The 18787-nt window shown below is 39.3% G+C and overlaps 1 protein-coding gene across 5 annotated transcripts in view; it reads right to left on the bottom strand.

The window, feature by feature from the left end:
* Positions 1-18787, bottom strand: part of cd4-1 (CD4-1 molecule) — a 57022-nt gene that overhangs the window by 33808 nt on the left and 4427 nt on the right. Inside the window, exons 2-7 of one of the 5 annotated variants that reach the window (XM_051864568.1) lie at positions 15140-15252; positions 11173-11270; positions 10923-11075; positions 10678-10821; positions 9600-9848; positions 3894-4863 (exon numbers count right to left, since the gene is read on the bottom strand). The exons of 2 other annotated variants lie outside the window; for them this stretch is intronic. In XM_051864568.1, coding sequence (XP_051720528.1) covers positions 4748-4863; positions 9600-9848; positions 10678-10821; positions 10923-11075; positions 11173-11227 — 717 coding nt within the window. In that variant the 5' untranslated portion in view covers positions 11228-11270; positions 15140-15252 and the 3' untranslated portion in view covers positions 3894-4747. Of the gene's footprint in view, positions 1-3893; positions 4864-9599; positions 9849-10677; positions 10822-10922; positions 11076-11172; positions 11271-15139; positions 15253-18787 lie in introns of those variants that run through there. 2 more of the 5 variants (XM_051864565.1, XM_051864566.1) reach the window with 2 other exon arrangements.

Below are 18787 nucleotides of genomic sequence, written 5' to 3'. Positions count from 1 at the left end.
AGGGGAAACTGCGAAAACGCGAGTAAAACAAACGATTACACTAAAGGAAGTGTTCCTTATGACATGTAAATGAAACCTAATCCATGGATATTGACATGCAGCCAGGAATCGTGTTTCCTGACATTTATATGTGCCTGATTTCGACACCGGGGAAATACATAAAGCAAATCTGGCTGTGAACGCTTTAACTACAATATAGATAAGTCTAAATACGAGTGTTCACTTATATCAATGTTATATATTTTGTCATATCGTCAAGCCCTAAAACTTCTGTAGTTTTTGTCAGTGTTTATTTAAAAACACCCAATTATACAGAATATAAGATGGTAAATATTTAATTGATGAGTTGTCAACAAAATAAAAATACAATATATAGGTCTATGATTTTACCCCAAAATCCAACATTTTGACACAAAATGATAACTGCAAAACATGTTTCTTTGCCTGGAGTCCAGCTGTTTCTTTGAATTGCAGCAACCTATTTGCTTATTTTTTAATAAGTCTGTAAAAATATACCTCAGATTTTGTGTCAAAGCTATTTGTACAGTCAGTCGCAAAGCTCTTTCCCATTTTGGATGTGTTTTGTGTGTTTTTCGTGGCATTTATGCTGAAAACCAATGCTGCCACTCAGTGGGCGTAACCGCAGTCATAACGGTCGACGGTGACGTCACGTGCATACCCTCTATTGGTTTCTTCCTGTTTTTCGGCTCTCTGCTGTCTCTCTGTTTGTAGGTGCTGTGATTGGTCGAGTAACGTGTCTATCATGATGAATGATCTCGAGAAACATCCAATCATTAACTGGTGCAAGATAAAAGACGCTGTGGAGAACGTAAGAGGAGGGAGCTTGGAGTGTTTGTTGGCTGTGCCGTTTGTTTGATGCTGTTGTTTTAGTGGTGGTTCGCTTGCTTGTGTTTGACTCAGAGAACGTCTTATCTGACCTATTCTTCACCAGCCCGGACATAAAGAAAAGGGAAGTATGTCACGTGACTTACATCTTACAAACACTCAGAATTACCTCTGTTAGACACACTAGGGAAGGAGCGTGTGCAACCTAATGTAAGTTTTGTTTTTTAGTTAGTGAAGCATTAGTTATAGCGTATTGAACGCTGAAGATTTCTTTATTTTTAGGGCCCGAGCACCAATGGTGTGAGGACACTTTTGTAATTGCTCGGGCAGTTATTCTTCTTCTCTGAAATAATTGCATTTTTGAGGGCTTAAACATGCTCAAAAACTCATGAAACTTTGCACACATGCATCAAAAGTGGTGAAAATTTTCGTCTGATATTTGTTTCAGAATTAGATGTGACAAAATGGTTCGATAGCGCCACCTACACAATTTTAATTAAGCACCCTTTGCTCTACGTTTCGTATAAAAGTATGTAATTTGGTAGACACGTGTAACAGCCCAATACCTACAAAAAAAAAAAACTCCCTTGGAGTAAAATCTGAAAAACCAAAAGGAACTGAGATATTTAGATTTTCCTCTGCAATTTTTTTGCAGTTTTTGCCATTTCCAGTCTTTGTATTTTAACAAACTCCTCCTAGAAATTTTATCAGATAAACATCATATTTGGTCAGTCTAATCTAAAGGCCTTTGTGACATTAAATTGCGAAGATCTAGAGTTTTCTTTGAGGGGCGTGTCTGTGGCGGCCTGACAAAATTCAATGTTTCGTCATGAAACAGGAAGTTGTTGTAACTTGGGCATACAATGTCCGATCTGCCCCAAACTTCACATGTTTTATTAGAGTCCTGGCCTGAAGACATCTACATGACAATATTCAGTTACAGTCATAGCACCACCTGCAGGCAACAGGAAATGACATGTTTTACACTGTGATTAACTCCTCATAGAGATTTAACCAGATCAATATCATATTTGGTCTGTCTAATCTTAAGGCCTTAGCGACGTTAAATTGCAAAGATCTTGAGTTTTCGTTGAAGGGTGTGTCCGTGGCGGACTGACAAAGTCTGATATTTTGCCATGAAAGAGGAAGCTGTTGTAAATCAGGCATACAGTGTACCATCTGCCCCAAACTTCATATGTGTAATAAGAGACCTGGCCTGAAGACATCTATATGCCAATATTCAGTTAGTCATAGCGCCACCAGCTGACAACAGGAAATGGCATGCTTTGCACTGTAATTCACTCACAGAAACACATCTAAACATGCCATGAAGTGCCAAACATGCTAGAAACACATTAAATCATGCAACACTTGGCTAAGTGCTAAAGTATGCGATTAATGCCACGAAACAAGAAGTTGTTGTAACTCAGGGATACAATGTCCGATCTGCTCCAAGCTTCACATGTTTGATAACAGTCCTGGCCTAAAGACATCTACATGGCAATATTCAGTTATAGTCAAAATGCCACCTGTTGGCAGCAGGAAATGTTGCACGTCGAAATGACTTATTTCTTCTGTATTTACTCGCCTACATGCATGTCGCCCACTGTTCACTGTTTTCCTAAGGCCAACGGCTGGCGGTGAGCCCGAGTGTGAGGGCCCTTTCATCGCTGCTTGCAACTTTAATCTGGTTTTGTTTTCAGTTAGTTTAGAGGGCGGGGGATAAGTTAGTGAATGTTTTGGTTTTGTTATTTTCATTTGTTTAGCACCACTCTTTTTCTTTTTCTCTGTGGCTTATTTCAATTTATTATTATTTTTCTTTTCTTTTGCTTGGTTGTATATAGTTGTAAATAGGGATTTTGGTTTGTGTGTTTTCATTGGTGTTTTTCCTTTGTAAATAAAGCGAACCACTTGTAATATGTCAGTTGTCCTTGTGTCATTCTCCCACAGTACTCCCCAGAGACCAAAATTATAAGAGTGTGCTTAAATTTTATTATGTACATCTTCCTCATACCTCTATGCCAATAAAAGATGTAACACTGAGTATCAGGATCACACAAACTAATCCGAAGAGCATCCTTTTTTCTTCGTTGGATGAATACACATCAAGTTGTACAGAGTTTGGAGATGAGATGAAGATCCTCCTAGACCAACTTGATCATCGAGTAATTATTTAGCACATTGATCTCTGCAATTATTGATCTCTGGTTAAAGGTTAAATTGTGCCAGCTCTTTATCAAGTTAAGTCCCATGCTTCTCTTTGGATATAACATGCATATAACTTGTTTCATATTTGTTATTCTTTCAGACAGTAACTCTAATGTTCTTGTTTATGATGGAAAAGTCTGGAAACATCCTGAAGACTTGCCTGGTAGGAAGATGTGTGTCATCAGCATATACACTCATACCTGTTCACCAGATCCTGTTAGGCGGTAAGTTGTAATGTAATATGAATATAGAAGATATAAACAAGAAGAAATCAAGTGATTTACACACCCCTTTTGTTGTCTCAAAATCATAATTTACTTTCTTCTGGTGAACACAAAAATATTTTGGATTGAAGGATTTTTTGTCTACAAAATTCAAGTCAATGTTCAACCTTCTAGAGATGCAGCGATATTAAAATTCTAGCTGATACAAATTAGCTGAGGAAGTTGTGGCCTAATGGTTAGAGAGTTAGACTTGTAACCAGAAAGTCACAAGTTTGAGTCTCAGTACCGGCAGGAAATGTAGGTGGGGGAGTGAATGAACAGCATTCTCTTCCACTTTTATTACCCACAACTAAGGTGCCTTTGAGCAAGGCACCAAACCCCCAATCACTCCACAGGCGCTGCAGCAAAAACTCGGTGTGTGTGTGTGTGTGTGTGTTCAATACTCACTGCTGTGTGTGTGCACTTGGGTGGGTGAAATGCAGAGCACAGATTTTGAGTATGGGACGCCACACGTCAGTTTCATAATTATTTTCCATGTTATGGCCAATAACTTTTTTACAATTTTGTCAAACTAAATAAAAATAAAGCACAAAATCATTTTAAATGTAACAAGAATTTATGTACAGTATAATTTTATTTTATTCAATTATAGTGAGTGTTAGATGACAGCAAACATAATCTAAATGTGCATACACAATTGTGCATACAGGGAAAATGTGCATACACAATTAAATGTCCAATTCCAAGATATTTTCAATATTGACTGATCTCTAACATCGGTCGCCAATAACTGATAAGGTTCTGTAAGAAAAGATACAACAATGCGTTGACACACACAAGGTCTATAGTTGAGAGGACGATCGGACAGCTTAAACTCATATTTCACTGTCTCCACAGCAAACTGCTGCAAAGCAAGGGCTTGCAAAATTATTGTCCCATGTGTTGTTCTTTTTAACATTTTGAAGACGTATTCTGCCTTCAAAGAGGAGGATGAACTTGAAGAAGAGGGTCATGAAGAAGATGAGGTTCACGAAGCAAACCCTCTGCAACAAGATTTCAGGCTGGATTTGCTGTCAGAGATGCCATCGTGAATGCATTATTTAATGAGTAATATAGCCAAGTATTGTAGCAGTATAATATTAAAAATAAAATGTATTAGTAGTAGCAATATTAATAATAAAATGTATTAGTAGTAGTAGCCTAGTAATGTTAATGATAAAATGTAAGCTAGTAGTTGCAATTAAAAGTAATGTTATTTATTAGTAGTGCTATTTATTAGTAGTATTAATATTATATATGAATGTATTAGCTATATATTTATTATTGGTGTTTTATTAATATATTTGTTCTTAAAATTACATGAATACAAAACTTTTCAGATCTGTCAAAATGTATATATTTGTCAATTGATGTGACTACTATTTTCCCTTCACTTTGTAGCTGCAGAAGTTTGTTGTTAAGAATGAAGTTTAAAGGTCTTGATTTTCCTTCTCCTTTTTGAGTTTTTCGATCTCTAACTGCAGTTTTATCTTTTGTAGCTGTAGGACTTCTTTCTGTAGTTCCAGCAGTTCTTCTCTTGTAGCGGCTGGAGAGGGAAATGCAAGAGAAATGTTATTTTCTTATTTGTAGTCAATCAATGCTACTGCTTATCCATGATTAATTTTGTTAATCTTACATGAGTTACATAGATTTCCTTACATGATTTTTGCATAACCTTTAAATTATGTTTGTTGACATATAGATATATGTGTGTAACCATTGCATGTATTAAAAACAGATTTCCTATGCTTTATTGTTTTTAAGATATGTTGTTTATGACTGAGGGAGTTTTCAAAAGAGCGCTAACTATCCAAGAACATAAGGGGATGAACCGAAGGTTTCAAGCAGGTCGCTGCCCAACGGTGGTTATGCCGTACATGTAAGGGTTAGATTTTGATTGATGAGCATGGAGATATACATATGTCACCTTTTATTTTTATGTCTAAGTATTGGGTCACTTTTCTGTCATACATTTGGTAAAAAACTCAGATATATTGTTTTGTATACTTTTCCATCTTTCTTTGATGTTGCAAAGCTAATCTACAGTTCCCTTGCAATACTACACGAGTACTGCATCGTTCGTCTTATTAATCAATATAGTTTATTATACAGCATTTATACAATCACGCAGTGTGAACTGCTCGTGCATTGGTTCGTAAAGTTTAAGAAAACGAACCAATGACAGCGCAGAACGCGTGAGCCAATGGTGAGCGAGCCCGCTCGAGCCCGTCAAAAGGGGCGGGGTCTCGGGCTATATAAGCGGCCATCTCACCGTGGCAAATTGATTTATTCTCCGTCAGCGACGCCGATATCATCTCTTTGCTTGATCTACGAGACTTGCAGCTGCCTTCACCTGCAAGCAGCTGGATTCGCCGCTGATTGACTCGCCGCTCTGCAGCAGTTGATCAGCTCGCCTCCCTGCTCGCCGCTCTCTATTTCTGCTCGCCGCTCTCTAGCAGCCGCCGCCTCGAGCAGCCTGCAGCTCTCTCACCGCCTCAGCTCGCCACTTAGATTGCTTCAGTGCAGTGCTGATCGCCCGCCGCTTCGCAAGCAGCCAGATCAGCTCGCCGCTCTCTAGCAGCTCTGTTCACATGCCGCTTCCTAGCAGCCTGTTCAGCGCTTCGCCCCCGAGCCGCCTGCAGTTCGTGTGAGTGCACGGCGTATCCTTTGCAACTCGTTGCATCTAAAAGAACTTTTTTCTAAAGAGCAAATTTCTGCGACGTTGCTTCAAATGTCGCGCCACAATTGTGGCACGTGCAGAGCCCCTCTGCACGCTGATGACGGGCACAGTGAGTGCGTGCAATGTCTGGGTTAGTCCCACGCAGAAGCCGCGCTCACTGGATCTAACTGCTCTCATTGCGAGAGCATGAGTCTCGCCTCCTTGCGCTCGCGGATAGCGTTCTTTTCAGAACGCGACTCCGCCCCTCCGGAGGTTTCCCCCGTCCGTTTCTCCCGCCCAGACCAACGCCATCGCGAGCGACTTGGTCTCGTTCGGGGGATCTGATGACGAGCCGCAAGACATGTCCCTGGCGGCTTCGGATGCCGAGGAGTGGTCGGGCTCGCTTCCTGACCCCGATCCCTTGCATCTTTGGAGCCGATTGACACCAGAGCGTCAATCGATTCGGAGCTCACCCGGGTGCTGTCAAAGGCAGTTGAGCAGCTCGGTTTGGAGTGGTCTGCACCTGAGGAACCCACACGCAGCCGCTTAGATGAGTGGTTCTTGCCTGGACGTCGTCAAGCACCTCCTCAGCAGTCAGTGCCCTTCTTTCCTGAGGTGCATGACGAGCTCACAAAGTCATGGCGTGCTCCCTACTCTGCCCGCCTGCATCCTTCTGCCTCTCACGCTCTCACCTCTGTTGACGGCGCCGGGCAGAAAGGATATGACAAGCTGCCTCCCTTGGATGAAGCTGTGGCCGCACACCTGTGGCCGCCTGCCACCATTGGATGGAAGACGAAGGCCGCCCATTCATCCAAGCCCTGCCGTACCACCTCGGCCCTCACTGGACGGGCATACACCTTGGCTGGCCAAGCAGCTTCCGCTTTGCACTCCATGGCGGTACTCCAGGTGTACCAAGCGAAGCTTCTCAGAGACCTGGATGAGGCTGGACACGACTCTTTTTAACCACTTTTTAAGGAGCTGCGTAACGCCACGGACTTGGCTTTGCGTGCCACGAAGAATACGGCTCAGGCTATTGGGTGTTCGATGGCCAGCCTGGTGGTGCTGGAGCGCCACTTATGGCTCAACCTGACGGAGATCAAGGATGCGGATCTTTCAGTGGTTCTCAGAGGCCTTAAAGGCCCTCCCTTTGGACCAATCCAGACTGCCGACCTACGGCCCCTCTCGCTAAAAACTGCCTTGCTGCTAGCCTTAGCATCAGTTAAACGTGTAGGAGATTTGCAGGCGCTCTCTGTGAGCCCCTCGTGTCTAGAGTCCAAGGTCATCCTGAAACCAAGACATAGATATGTTCCGAAAGTTTTATCTACCCCCTTTAGGGCGCAGATGGTTGTTCTCTCCGCTCTTCCTCCTTCTCAGGATGAACAGGAGCCGAACCTGCTCTGTCCTGTCAGAGCCCTGAGGTCTTACATTGGCCGTTCCGCCTCCTTTCTTAAGGCAGAACAGCTTTTGTCTGCTTCAGGGGCCGTTCAAAAGGTCTTCCGGTCTCGAAGCCCAGACTTTCCAGAAGGATAGTCGACGCTATAGCACTCGCTTACTCCTCCTTAGGCCTTCAATGCCCCTTGTGTGTGAGAGCGCATTCCACGAGAGGTATGGCCTACTCATGGGCATGGTCTTGTGATGTTTCCATTGCCGACATCTGTGCGGCGGCCGGCTGGGCCTTTCTGTCCACATTTGTCAGGTTTTATAATCTGGAGGTCCCTAGGCATAATTTTATTTTGTGCCCTCTTCTTAATTTTATTTCGTGCCCTGTAACCGAGTACGTTTCTGTGAGAAGCAACTTGAGAATAATGTCAAGGTCAGTTAGCTGGGAAGAAGTTTAGGGAGTTAGATAAGATGTTTCTATCGTTTACACACGATAAGACGTGTGTAAAAATGATTTACACACGTCAGGTGGACATAACTATTATGGGATGTTGGTGATTTATTATGGGATGTCGATGAACCGGAAATTGTACTCATGAATAAAGGAAGTAGGATGGCTTTATGATAATTTACTCATTTGTTTATCCAATCAATTTTGAAAGTCTTTGTTTGCTGAAAAATTAATATGTATGATTTGACTGAATAAATACTCTGTTTTGTTTGGAGCTCACTCTGCGGCCGCGGATTTCGCCACTGTTTCTAAAATGGCGGGTCACGGTTACGTGGCGATGCCGGTCATTTAAGAGACTCTCGCGGCCCAACTCGCGCCGACTTCAGCTCCGTCATGGAAGTGACGCCCTTGCTGCCTTCCAAACCATGTAGGATTACTTTCTCTTTGGTTGGTAAATCTTACATGGCCGCTGGACAGGCAGCAGCCACACTTCATTCTATGGCTGTGCTTCAGGCTTATCAAGCTAATTTACTAAAAAAGCTGGATGAGGGAGAAGGCCTGACTCCTGAGGCTGTTAAGGAGCTCAGACGGGCTACTGACTTGTCGCTGAGAGCTACCAAGCATACTGCCCGCGCAATATGCAGGTCCATGTTGGGAATGGTATCAGTAGAGTGCCACCTTTGGCTTACTCTTACTGAAATTAAAGAAAAAGGCAAGTCTTTCTTATTGGATGCCCCCACGTCTAATGACAACCTATCTGAAGAGCCTGTGACTGCTATGGTGGAAAAATTTCAAGCAGCAAAACGGCAGTCTGCCGTTTTTTGTCAGCTCATCCCACACAGGTCTAGGGAGGGCGAACGACAACCACTGTCAGTTCGTTCGCACTCGTCCTCTCTACAGCGCTCCTGTGAGGTACAGCGAAGTAAACTATCACCTATGGAACCCCCCCTAACCTTCTCAGGCCCCCAACAGCAGTTCCTGAACCTTTTGCTCGTATTCGGAGGCCAGGCCCTCCATAGGAGAGTTTGGACAAACTCAAGCATATACACCTCTCTCATTGTGGCCTCCTGGCTCTGGCCTTAACTGTCCCGCCGAAAAAGTGCGCCTTGGGCGGTTTTAGGTCAGGCCCTATTGACAAGCATTGCGTCAGATACTCTGTGCGCCCCAGCCTTCAGAGTTCGGGGAAAAGCCCTAGAGTCGTGTATGTGGCCTGTTTACGGAGGCGTTCAAAATTCGCTTTCGAGGGCAAAGCTTACCAATACCGTGTTCTTTCGTTCGGACTGGCTTTGACTCCTCAGACATTTACGAAATGTATGGACATTGCTCTGGCCCCACTGCGGCTCCAGGGCGTCCGGATCTTGAACTACCAGGATGATTGGCTGATATTAGCTCAATCGCAGGATTTGGCTTCATCAAGACTTAGGCTCCTCAAATGGCAGAGAACTAGGTTTACGCATAAACCTTCAGAAGAGCGTCTTGCTGCCACATCAGCAAACAACTTTCCTGGGTGTGGACCCAGATTCTGGCATAATGCAGGCACGATTGTTTCCCGCACGCATTCAGTCGTTACAAGACTGTCTGAGCCACTTCAGGATAGGTCGTCTAGTCCATGTTGGTCTACGTCACAGACTGATGGGCCTTATGGCAGCAGCGTCCACTGTCTTTCAGCTGGGCCTGCTCCACATGAAACCATTCCAATGGTGGGTCAAACTTCTTATTGCTTTGTACTCTCAGAATGTGAAAACACTAATAAATGGATAGATACACTGCGTGTTTAACAAATGTGTCTCACCTATTACAGAAACAGTTGTTGTTGCTTCAGCTTCTCTCCCGTCATAATTCACCTTGCATGTCCAAACACCAATATGACACCTGGACACATCTTTGATTGAAATTGCACTTCCATAATGCTTGATTTGATGACAACCTGAGTTTTCAGGTGGAATCCATGTTATACTGGACTTAGCTGAACTAGGGTCCAGGTTACATTCCAGAGACAGAGAGTCACCAAATATCACGGCTGGCACTTTGGGTACAGTGACTGAAACAGAGAAAAGGGTGTTGAAAGGTGGAATATGCAACATAAGATTGTCTAATCATGTAATGTGTAAAGTTATAGCCAAAAATATCAAAGTATATGTGAGAGTGGAGTAACCGATTTAATTCTGTTCATACTGCCAAATATGCAGCGCAGAATTAAGATTAAAATCATTCTAGTGGGCAAATTATATTACTTAATCATTGCCTTTATGAGTATAGTAAGATAGATTATAAAATATATTCATAGATTTATTTTTCATGTGTTTTTTTTCTTTTTTGCAGTTCAGCCCTATGACACAGGGAGGCAGACTACTTCTTCCGTGTTCACATCCCGAATCAAGCTCAGCAGTATGTGTAGTGTCATTCAATCATCTATTTGAAAAAGGAACTAATAGAAAAGCTCATTTTTAATTCTCACCTCGAGTGTTTTTGAAAAATATATGAGAGCAATTAACAGAATAGTTCACCCAAAATAGACAATTCTGTCATCATTTATTTAAACATTTTGACTTCTGAGGAACGAAGATTTATTTATTTATTTATTATTTTTATTTATTTATTTTTACTATTATTATTATTATTATTATTATTTTGCCCATACAATGAAACTCAGTGAGGTCCAGTGCTGCTTTTGGACCCCACTAATTTCCATTGTATGGACAAAAACAGCTAAAACATTATTCAAAATGTCTTCTTTTGTGTTTCACAGAAGAAAGAATAACATAAGGATGAAGCAATTTTTGAGTGAACTTTAAGAGATTTTGTGGCTGTAAACTTTGGGTCTCTTTTTTACTTTTTATTTCTCACACACTTTCTGTACTTAGTCTTACCATGGTACAGTTTGTAGGTCTTGGTGTAAGTAGACGTTAATACATGTTGTTCACAGCGCCAAACTTCAAAATCAGAATCCTGTACTGGTGAGATTTTGAGATCGTAATCCGGTGACAGAGAGACCTGTGTTTTAACATCTTTCCCTATAAAAGACAATCATACATGTGCAGTTATATCAAACATGGTAGCCTGATTATTATTGTGGAGAAAAAAGGCATGAACTCAGTAAAAACATCCATCTCACCCATTTGGATCCCACTCTGAGGGTTCCTGCTGACAGCTGGTTTTGCATCTGAGCCGCGGAACCAGTTCACATAAACATTTTCTGCTTGTACTGATGAATCTCTAGGTATGGTAACGGTCCCTCCAATCTGTGCGTAAATTACTATGGGGCTTTCTGATGATAGAAGAACACATCGGTCAGAAGAAGAATGCTTATACAGACTCCATTTCATGCTCTTCACCATATAACTGTCAAGATATTTGCAACTTACCTTGCGCTTTGAGAAATCGAATGAGTAGCGATATTAGTATCCAACAAAACATCATTCTGTCCTCAGAGCAGAGCCAGAGAGGATGTTTGAAGGGTGATCTGTAAGACAGCCATAGAGAAATGTATCACCAAGAGCATCACATAGCATAGAGGAAGGAAGGGGCTTGTGGTGGGCTCAGATTTTTTTTGAGTGATTGAGAGAAACAGTAACAGAAACAGTGCAGGATGGTGAGGGGGAGACAGAAGCTTTGTGGTGGGCTATGGGTTACAGACATAAAGGAAGACAAGTACCAGTGAAGAAACATGAAAGAATAACAGCTAGAAAGACGGCAAGACAAAGACGCAGAGAGGTGTGTCTGTGGTGGGCTGAGATTGTGCGGGGAGTACATTCGTATCCCTCTCGTTTTCACCTCTTCACCTCCTCCTCCAAAACACCCCCTCTCTTCCTCCCTTGTTCCACGAAAGGCGGATCTCTCCACGCTTACACACAGAAAAAAGAACACCACATGGTGCTGCTGGTGGTGTCGCTGAGCTTGGAGTGAGGTGTGCGTTATATCTGCTTTATCTGATCTTGGCTTTTTTCTCTTTTTGTGCATGTGATCTCTCCTTTTACTCCTTCTGAAGAGATTGACAAATGCAGACTGATTTGTTACCTTGTCCACTCTGTAAATCCTTTGTTTCCCTTTTGAGGGAACTTGTGCTGCATCAATGACGGTTTGGGAACTCCTCTGCGTGAATGCGACTGAAGCACGTGTGTCAACTGAGTGAACGGCACAGGCGGGTGATGTCACGACCAGTAAAGCATAAAAGCACATCCGAAATAGCTTAGCTTCTGTGCCTCAGCAAGCGTTCTGTGTCATACTATTTGTCTTATTTATTGGTGCCTGTACTGATCTAGTACAGCACAATCAAAGTATTTGTAATAATGGCGAATAAGCAAACATTCAAGCAGTGTGTTCTTTCCCGCCCTCGTTTCCTAACAGGTGGGGATACACAACTTGTGTGTTATGTGTTTGGGAGTGAAACATGCCCTGTCAGCCTTCGAGGGGAATGACTGCGAGCATTTTGGAACGTTCTCATTGATGCAGCATCTCGTTCCTTTCTCAGGGAACTATGGTTACAGGCGTAACCTGAGATGTGTTTGACTTTAATTTGTAATATTCTTTATATTTCTCATATTTAGATTTCTAAATTAGTAACACCATGGTCATGGGTTTGATTCCTAAGGGATGCAAAAAAATGTAAAAACAGTTTGTGACTTTGTTCATTCCAGTTACATTTTTATTAAAAGTACTAAAAATTCAACAACATATAGTTCAAAATAATGTGTAATTAGTCATATGAAATATTCATTTTCATGCGGAGTGGGATACTAAATATTTATGTGGCCCTCGTGGTTAATGCTATTTATGCATATATGATATGGCTTAAATTGGTTAATTTCAGTACGAAAAAGTGCAATTTTGCACACAAAAAAAAAAGAAAGAAAAAAAAAGATTTACACTAATCAAAGGCTAATGAAATCATTAATCAGCAGCACTCAATGATTGGTGGTTGCATCCTGGAAATGTAAGATGTTTTTTGGGTAAAAAAAAAACATCTGCTTTGTGAATAAAATATGAAAGTAAATTTAAAACCATTAGTTGCGACATTCAAATATAATAGTTTCTATTAACTATTTGTAGGTAAGGTCCAAATGCTTTTATTGCTCTGATTCTGAATTAAAATTCCCCTTTATTTTGCTGTCATTTATTACAAAAATGTCTAATGGTGAACTTAGCAATTGTAATCTGGTTAAACAGTAAACAGACACACAGAGATGGAGAAGGGAGGGGAACATTAGTAAGACCAAGAACTTGAAACAAAACTTTCAGGAAAAAAAATAATGGACTCAATTTTTTTTTTTAGATTGAGATAAAATTATTCTAATCAAATTCAAAGCTATTAATGCTCTGAAGTGCTATTCCTTCAGTTTAGTACTAAGGACAGTGGAAATATAAACACTGATGTTCTAATATCATGTATGTGACTAATTGTTCATGTTACAATAGTCCTTCATAAATGTATAAAAGTCCTTCAGTTCATTTTCACAGCGTTGCACTCACCAGAGAATATACGTCTGTTTTACATCCCTTGTACGTCTGATGTCTTATGGTATATTGTGTATAGGTACGTTTTCTAGTTTCTGTATGAAGCAAGTTTTTAACCATGTAACATATGCCGTCAGTTTAATCAAACTGAAAGTATAGAGTTTAATTCCTGTTAATTTTTATGCAATTCATCCATTCATTTTTATAGTATTATAGACTTCACAGTAAATAATGTAGGTTCATTTAGCTTTTAGTTTCTAAGGAAATATAACTTGAAAAAGGTAGGAAAAGGAATTTATCCCCTATTCTGATCTAGAGAAGCATAAAAACAGATTAAATAAAACCCATAATAAAAAATGATTAAAGTTGCCAAGTGTAATTAAACCAACGTGATCTCATGAGAATACGTGTGTATTTTTACGTAAATTGTGTTTCTACTACACGTATTATTTACTTACGTTTTCATACACACAAAAACGTACAACATTGATGTATTTGTAGCACTAAAACGTAAAAATACTTACGTATTAACAGCAATAAAAACGTAAATCATGTAACGTAAAGTGTGAATGTATATGAATTCCCATGTATTAATATTAAAATCGTGGCTTTAATGATTTAATGTTGTTTTTAGTCGAATTTATTGTAAGCAGTTTACTCATCTACTTAATATGAAATAACATTTCTGTTCGTGACTTGTGCTGCTCGTTTCGGAGGATTGCATAATGTTAAACAAGACTACAATTTAAAACCTTATGAATAAATTTTCTGTAATTGTTTAACCATTTTGTAATATTTAGTTTGTTTGCTGTGCGACACAGAAGGCGTTTTCTCCTATACAGTGACTGACAATACAACCATAAAATACACCAAAACACAACATAAATTCACAAATCACATCAATTTTATTTGTTCGCTGTACTCCCAATCTTTAGAATCCATATGTTTGTAAGGAACAGATCCAAATTCAGACCTTTATCCATCGATCTTCATTTTGATTCTCAGCAACAGCGACCGTCACAATCAAAGCTCGCGCTCGTTATGATTCAAATTTGAAAGTAGCGCCACCCTCGAGAAGTGTTACGACATGGTTTACGGCACTGATATCGAATATACTGATATACTCATTGGTTCTCACCTGCTTCGTCACAGATTGCGACATGCCGTGTTTCAGTGGATTGACATTTGAAATGAGTGCGCGCCTTCACGGAGAGAAGCCGGATTTATCATGTTTTCATGGATTAATAAGTTAAATTCTGCTCTGTACCCTATAAAAAACTATTACCGCCAGAGAGGACTGTGACTGGAACTCATAATCATTTGAAGTTCTTTTGGTACCACTTTTGACATTTTTCGCAAAAAATAAATTATTGTGATTACGGTTGTTTGTCTGTCATTCTTTTATTTATAACAGTAGGTAGTTTAAAGAAATGATTATGGGTAGGTGTAGGATTAGTGGCTCAAAATATCGTTTTAATGTTATATTTTTACTAAAATTGTCATTTTCCTACACATTTCTGCCCATTATGTTTTATTCTTTTAACATTCTGTATAAAATGGGTAGGTTTTTAGGTTCGGGATGGGATTTATGGATCTTACATTTATCTACAAAACGATAAAAGGGAAATTATACATATATCTTTAAGACATGATAAGATTCGTAAATATTTTACGTTTTTTTCGCTGTAAAAACGTAAGTATTTTTAAGTTTTAGTGCCATAATTTCGTCAATATTGTACGTTTTAGCACCTTTCTAAACGTACAAAATTGTACGTTTTGTGTCTTTGAAAGTTACGTATTAATACCTACGTATTAACAATGAGACCAGGCTGAATTAAACAGTTTAAAATTAAATGTACATCTACTAAATATACTCACCTTATAAGCAAAATACTTTGTTCCTCTTCAAAGTTGTGCAGCAAATGTGTTCACTTTCAGGCCAAAATATTTCTATTTAACCTTCGTTGACGCCTCCCCTCTGTCTGATTGGCCTAAGAGGTGAAAGAAGACGTCCGGTTATTGACATGAAGCTGTTGAATTGAAGAGATTTTTTTTAAAGAATTTGGTTATACATTTTTCCCCTTTTTCCATGGAAAATCTGAGTTGTCGCTAGAAAATGAGTACAATAATTACTTTTCTAACCGCATTAATTTCTCCCTCCAAAACATTATTGTTAGAACAATATAATAATTCATAATAAATATCTAATTCATAGGGAATTTTACATTCAGATTAATGTCGAAAAGTTTAAATGACAATAATTAAATTACTTAAAATTTTAAAGTTTTGAGACATTGTCGTGTTGCGCCCCAAAAAGTTCTGAGTAGGTTTTTCGAGGCTGCAATAAATAATGACAGATATATTTTATTATCATATAAAGGCCAACATGTTCTCTGAAACCCTTATGTATCCTACTTTATTTTGAATAGCCTAGTTTTATAATTAGCTTTTTCCCGGCTTGAGCGAATATGAGTGGAATGATACAACATATAATGACTGTACTATGAACAGATAATTCAGTGTAATTTGAATAATAACTTGAATCATTGTAACCTGTACAAATGATCTCAGTGTGCTAAATCAGCATATAACACCACACATACAGACTTTAAAATGGTTAGCTGTACGTTCATGGATCAATTTGATTTGACAGAGAATTTGAATAAAATGTAGATGCCCAGTACTGTAAAGTACAGGAAATATTTTCTTGATTTAAATGTTAGTTCTAAAAACACACATAAACACACACAAAAACACAAAACAGGAACAGAATTTGAAAAGTATATGAAAGTGCAAATGCATCTCATTTCATTTATATTTTGTAATATGCAATTATGAGGCAAATTTGAAGATCAAAACGCATTCAAATATAGATCATATCCTTTAAAGAAGCAATGTAATGATAAACTGAAGATTACCGTTTCTTATATTATTAAAATAAATTAGCACAACTCAACTTCCTCTAAAAATGGACTGATCTCACAGGGTTTATGTTAACTTTATTTTTTTAACAACTAAATTTTTTTTCTGTAATGTGTCACTTCTGCTTCAAGATGAATTTCAAACCAATGCGGTTCCTTAGTGGAAAATAAACTAAACAAATACTGAAATGAAAGCTGAAGGATACGAAGAGAAACTAAATGATGTTTAGGAAAAGAACAAAAAAGAGACAGCCAAATAAACATTTCATGTCAAGTCAGCGTCTTTCTGCACAACACTTCTCTTTAGAGCTCCTCTTCTAGGTACTGTAGAGCATCTTGCAGCATCATATAAAGACTTTAAATGGTTAGCTGTACGTTATGGATCAATTTGATTTGTCAGAGAATTTGAATAAAATGTAGATGCCCAGTACTGTAAAGTACAGGAAATATTTTCTTGATTTAAATGTTATTTCTAAAAACACACGTAGACACACACAATATCAGTGTCATTGTTTTGTCTCAGGATGCACACCAGTAATGTTTTTTTTCTAGTGAACGTTTATAAAAGCTACTTAAATGCCCTAATGGAACTAAGGCTTAATCCTGGCAAAACCGGGCCAGGGTTTATGTTAACTTTATTTTTTAAAGACTAAAAGTTTTTTCTGTAATGTATCACTTCTGCTTCAAGATGAATTTCAAACTAATGCAGTTCCTTAGTGGAAAATAAACTAAACAAATACTGAAATGAAAGCTGAAGGATATGAAGAGAAACTAAATGATGTTTAGGAAAAGAACAAAAAAGAGACAGCCAAATAAAAATTTCATGTCAAGTCAGCATCTTTCTGCACAACACTTCTCTTTAGAGCTCCTCTTCTCTTTAGATGTATCTCTTACATTTATACTTCGTAACTCACCAAAACAAATAGTTCATGAGCCCAAATTCATTGACTTCTGATTCTTATTCTGATTATTGTGTTAGATTTGCATTTAAGAGGATTTAGAAGGCCAGAGCGATTCACAAGTCTTCTTGCACACCTATTTATCCAAGTTGCACTTTTAAAAATGAAGGTTCTTCAGTTGTTCTTTGCAGCACTTTGCGTTTGGCAAAGAACGGTTTTCTTAATAAGAACCAACGCTGTAAGGATTTTAGGATGGCTATATGCTTCTTTGGTGATGAAGAAACATCTTCATCTTATATTTTCAGTTCTTCAGCTCAGCATATTAGTTTCTTGGGTTCATGAAAGCACAAGTGCACTGATGTTGTCCAGTTTTGTTAAGACAGAAAAAGTTCTTTGCAGAACTTCGAAGGTTATCCAGCGACATCAGTATGTAAAACAGTAACATGTTTAAGAGTGAATAAAGCATCCTGCAGTAAAAGAATAAATACATTAAAGAAAAGCGAGAGAGAGGGGCATGTACTCTAGAGCATCTTTCAGCGCTGTAGGACAGGAGTGGTTTGCTAAGGGGAACCACATGAAGGTTGAAACAAACATGTTGCCTGCCTCACATCTGTGTCTGAGGTTTCACCTCTCTGTCATTCTCGCTCTTCCTGCCGTGCTCTGTTCATCTTGTTCAAAAAAATACCTTTAGCTTCATGCAGTTCTTTACTCTTTAGATCACTATTTTATCTATCTATCTATCTATCTATCTATCTATCTTCTCCTTGATTCTCTTTTTTTCTCGGAGGTAAAAGGAAAGACCCATTTTAGGGGATCCCTCATTACTCACACAGACTGAAAAGGTGTCGAGACACCAACATAATCATTACCGAAAGAAAGAAAGCAAGTAAGCAAGCAAGAAAAGTGGGCGATTTATTTCAATATGTCCCATACAGATTTTCGTTACATGTTTCCCCTTCAGCAAGTCATTTCTGTGTGTACTCGACTGAAGAACCAAGGACCGATATTGTCTTTATCTCCCACACATCTTACCTTGTAACTTGTATGAAGGACTTTTTGGGACTTTTTGGGGCAAATAATCTACACTTTTCTTTTTTTCTTGCCATTTTATCTACAATCTTTGTCTGGTTTGCTAAAATTCTGCGATAATTGTATGCATATATTGTGAGAAATTCGCTAAGGCTGCATGTCTAATGCCACGTCCACACGAAGCCAGAGCTTTCCCTATCTAATCTTTTTTCCTTGTCTCAAGAAATATCTGTAGTATACATGCCAGATCAGCATGTGGCGCTGTAATTCTGCTGTAGAGATACACTAAAAATGGAGAATAAGACTTGGAGCATGCGCATAAATCTTGTGCGCTGTATACAAACTTTAGTAAAGCTTAGAAATAAAGCTTTATTTTAGTAAAGCTAATAGGCTCAGTAGCTTCTGCAGCACGAACACAAGCATGTAGTCTGCTATTGTTGTTGTTGCTGTTACGTGACGTAGCGGTGTCTGACTAGGGTCGAGACGCATGGTGATGATATCCACGCAAGGGTGTCATTTTCAGATTTATCCACTCTGGGACCCGGTTTAAAAAATAGCGGTTTCAGGCTCCCAAAGCGTTGGATCCGTCTGGATGAAACGCCAATACGATACAAAATTTTTTACGTATACAGCTAAACGCGTCTCCATGTGGACGGGCTTTAACAGTGGATCTGAAA

Source organism: Ctenopharyngodon idella, chromosome 16 (genome assembly GCF_019924925.1).
Source record: "Ctenopharyngodon idella isolate HZGC_01 chromosome 16, HZGC01, whole genome shotgun sequence".
Lineage (NCBI taxonomy): Eukaryota > Metazoa > Chordata > Actinopteri > Cypriniformes > Xenocyprididae > Ctenopharyngodon > Ctenopharyngodon idella.
Note: the sequence above shows the minus strand (reverse complement) of the source record. Positions and strands in the feature narration are given on the sequence as shown.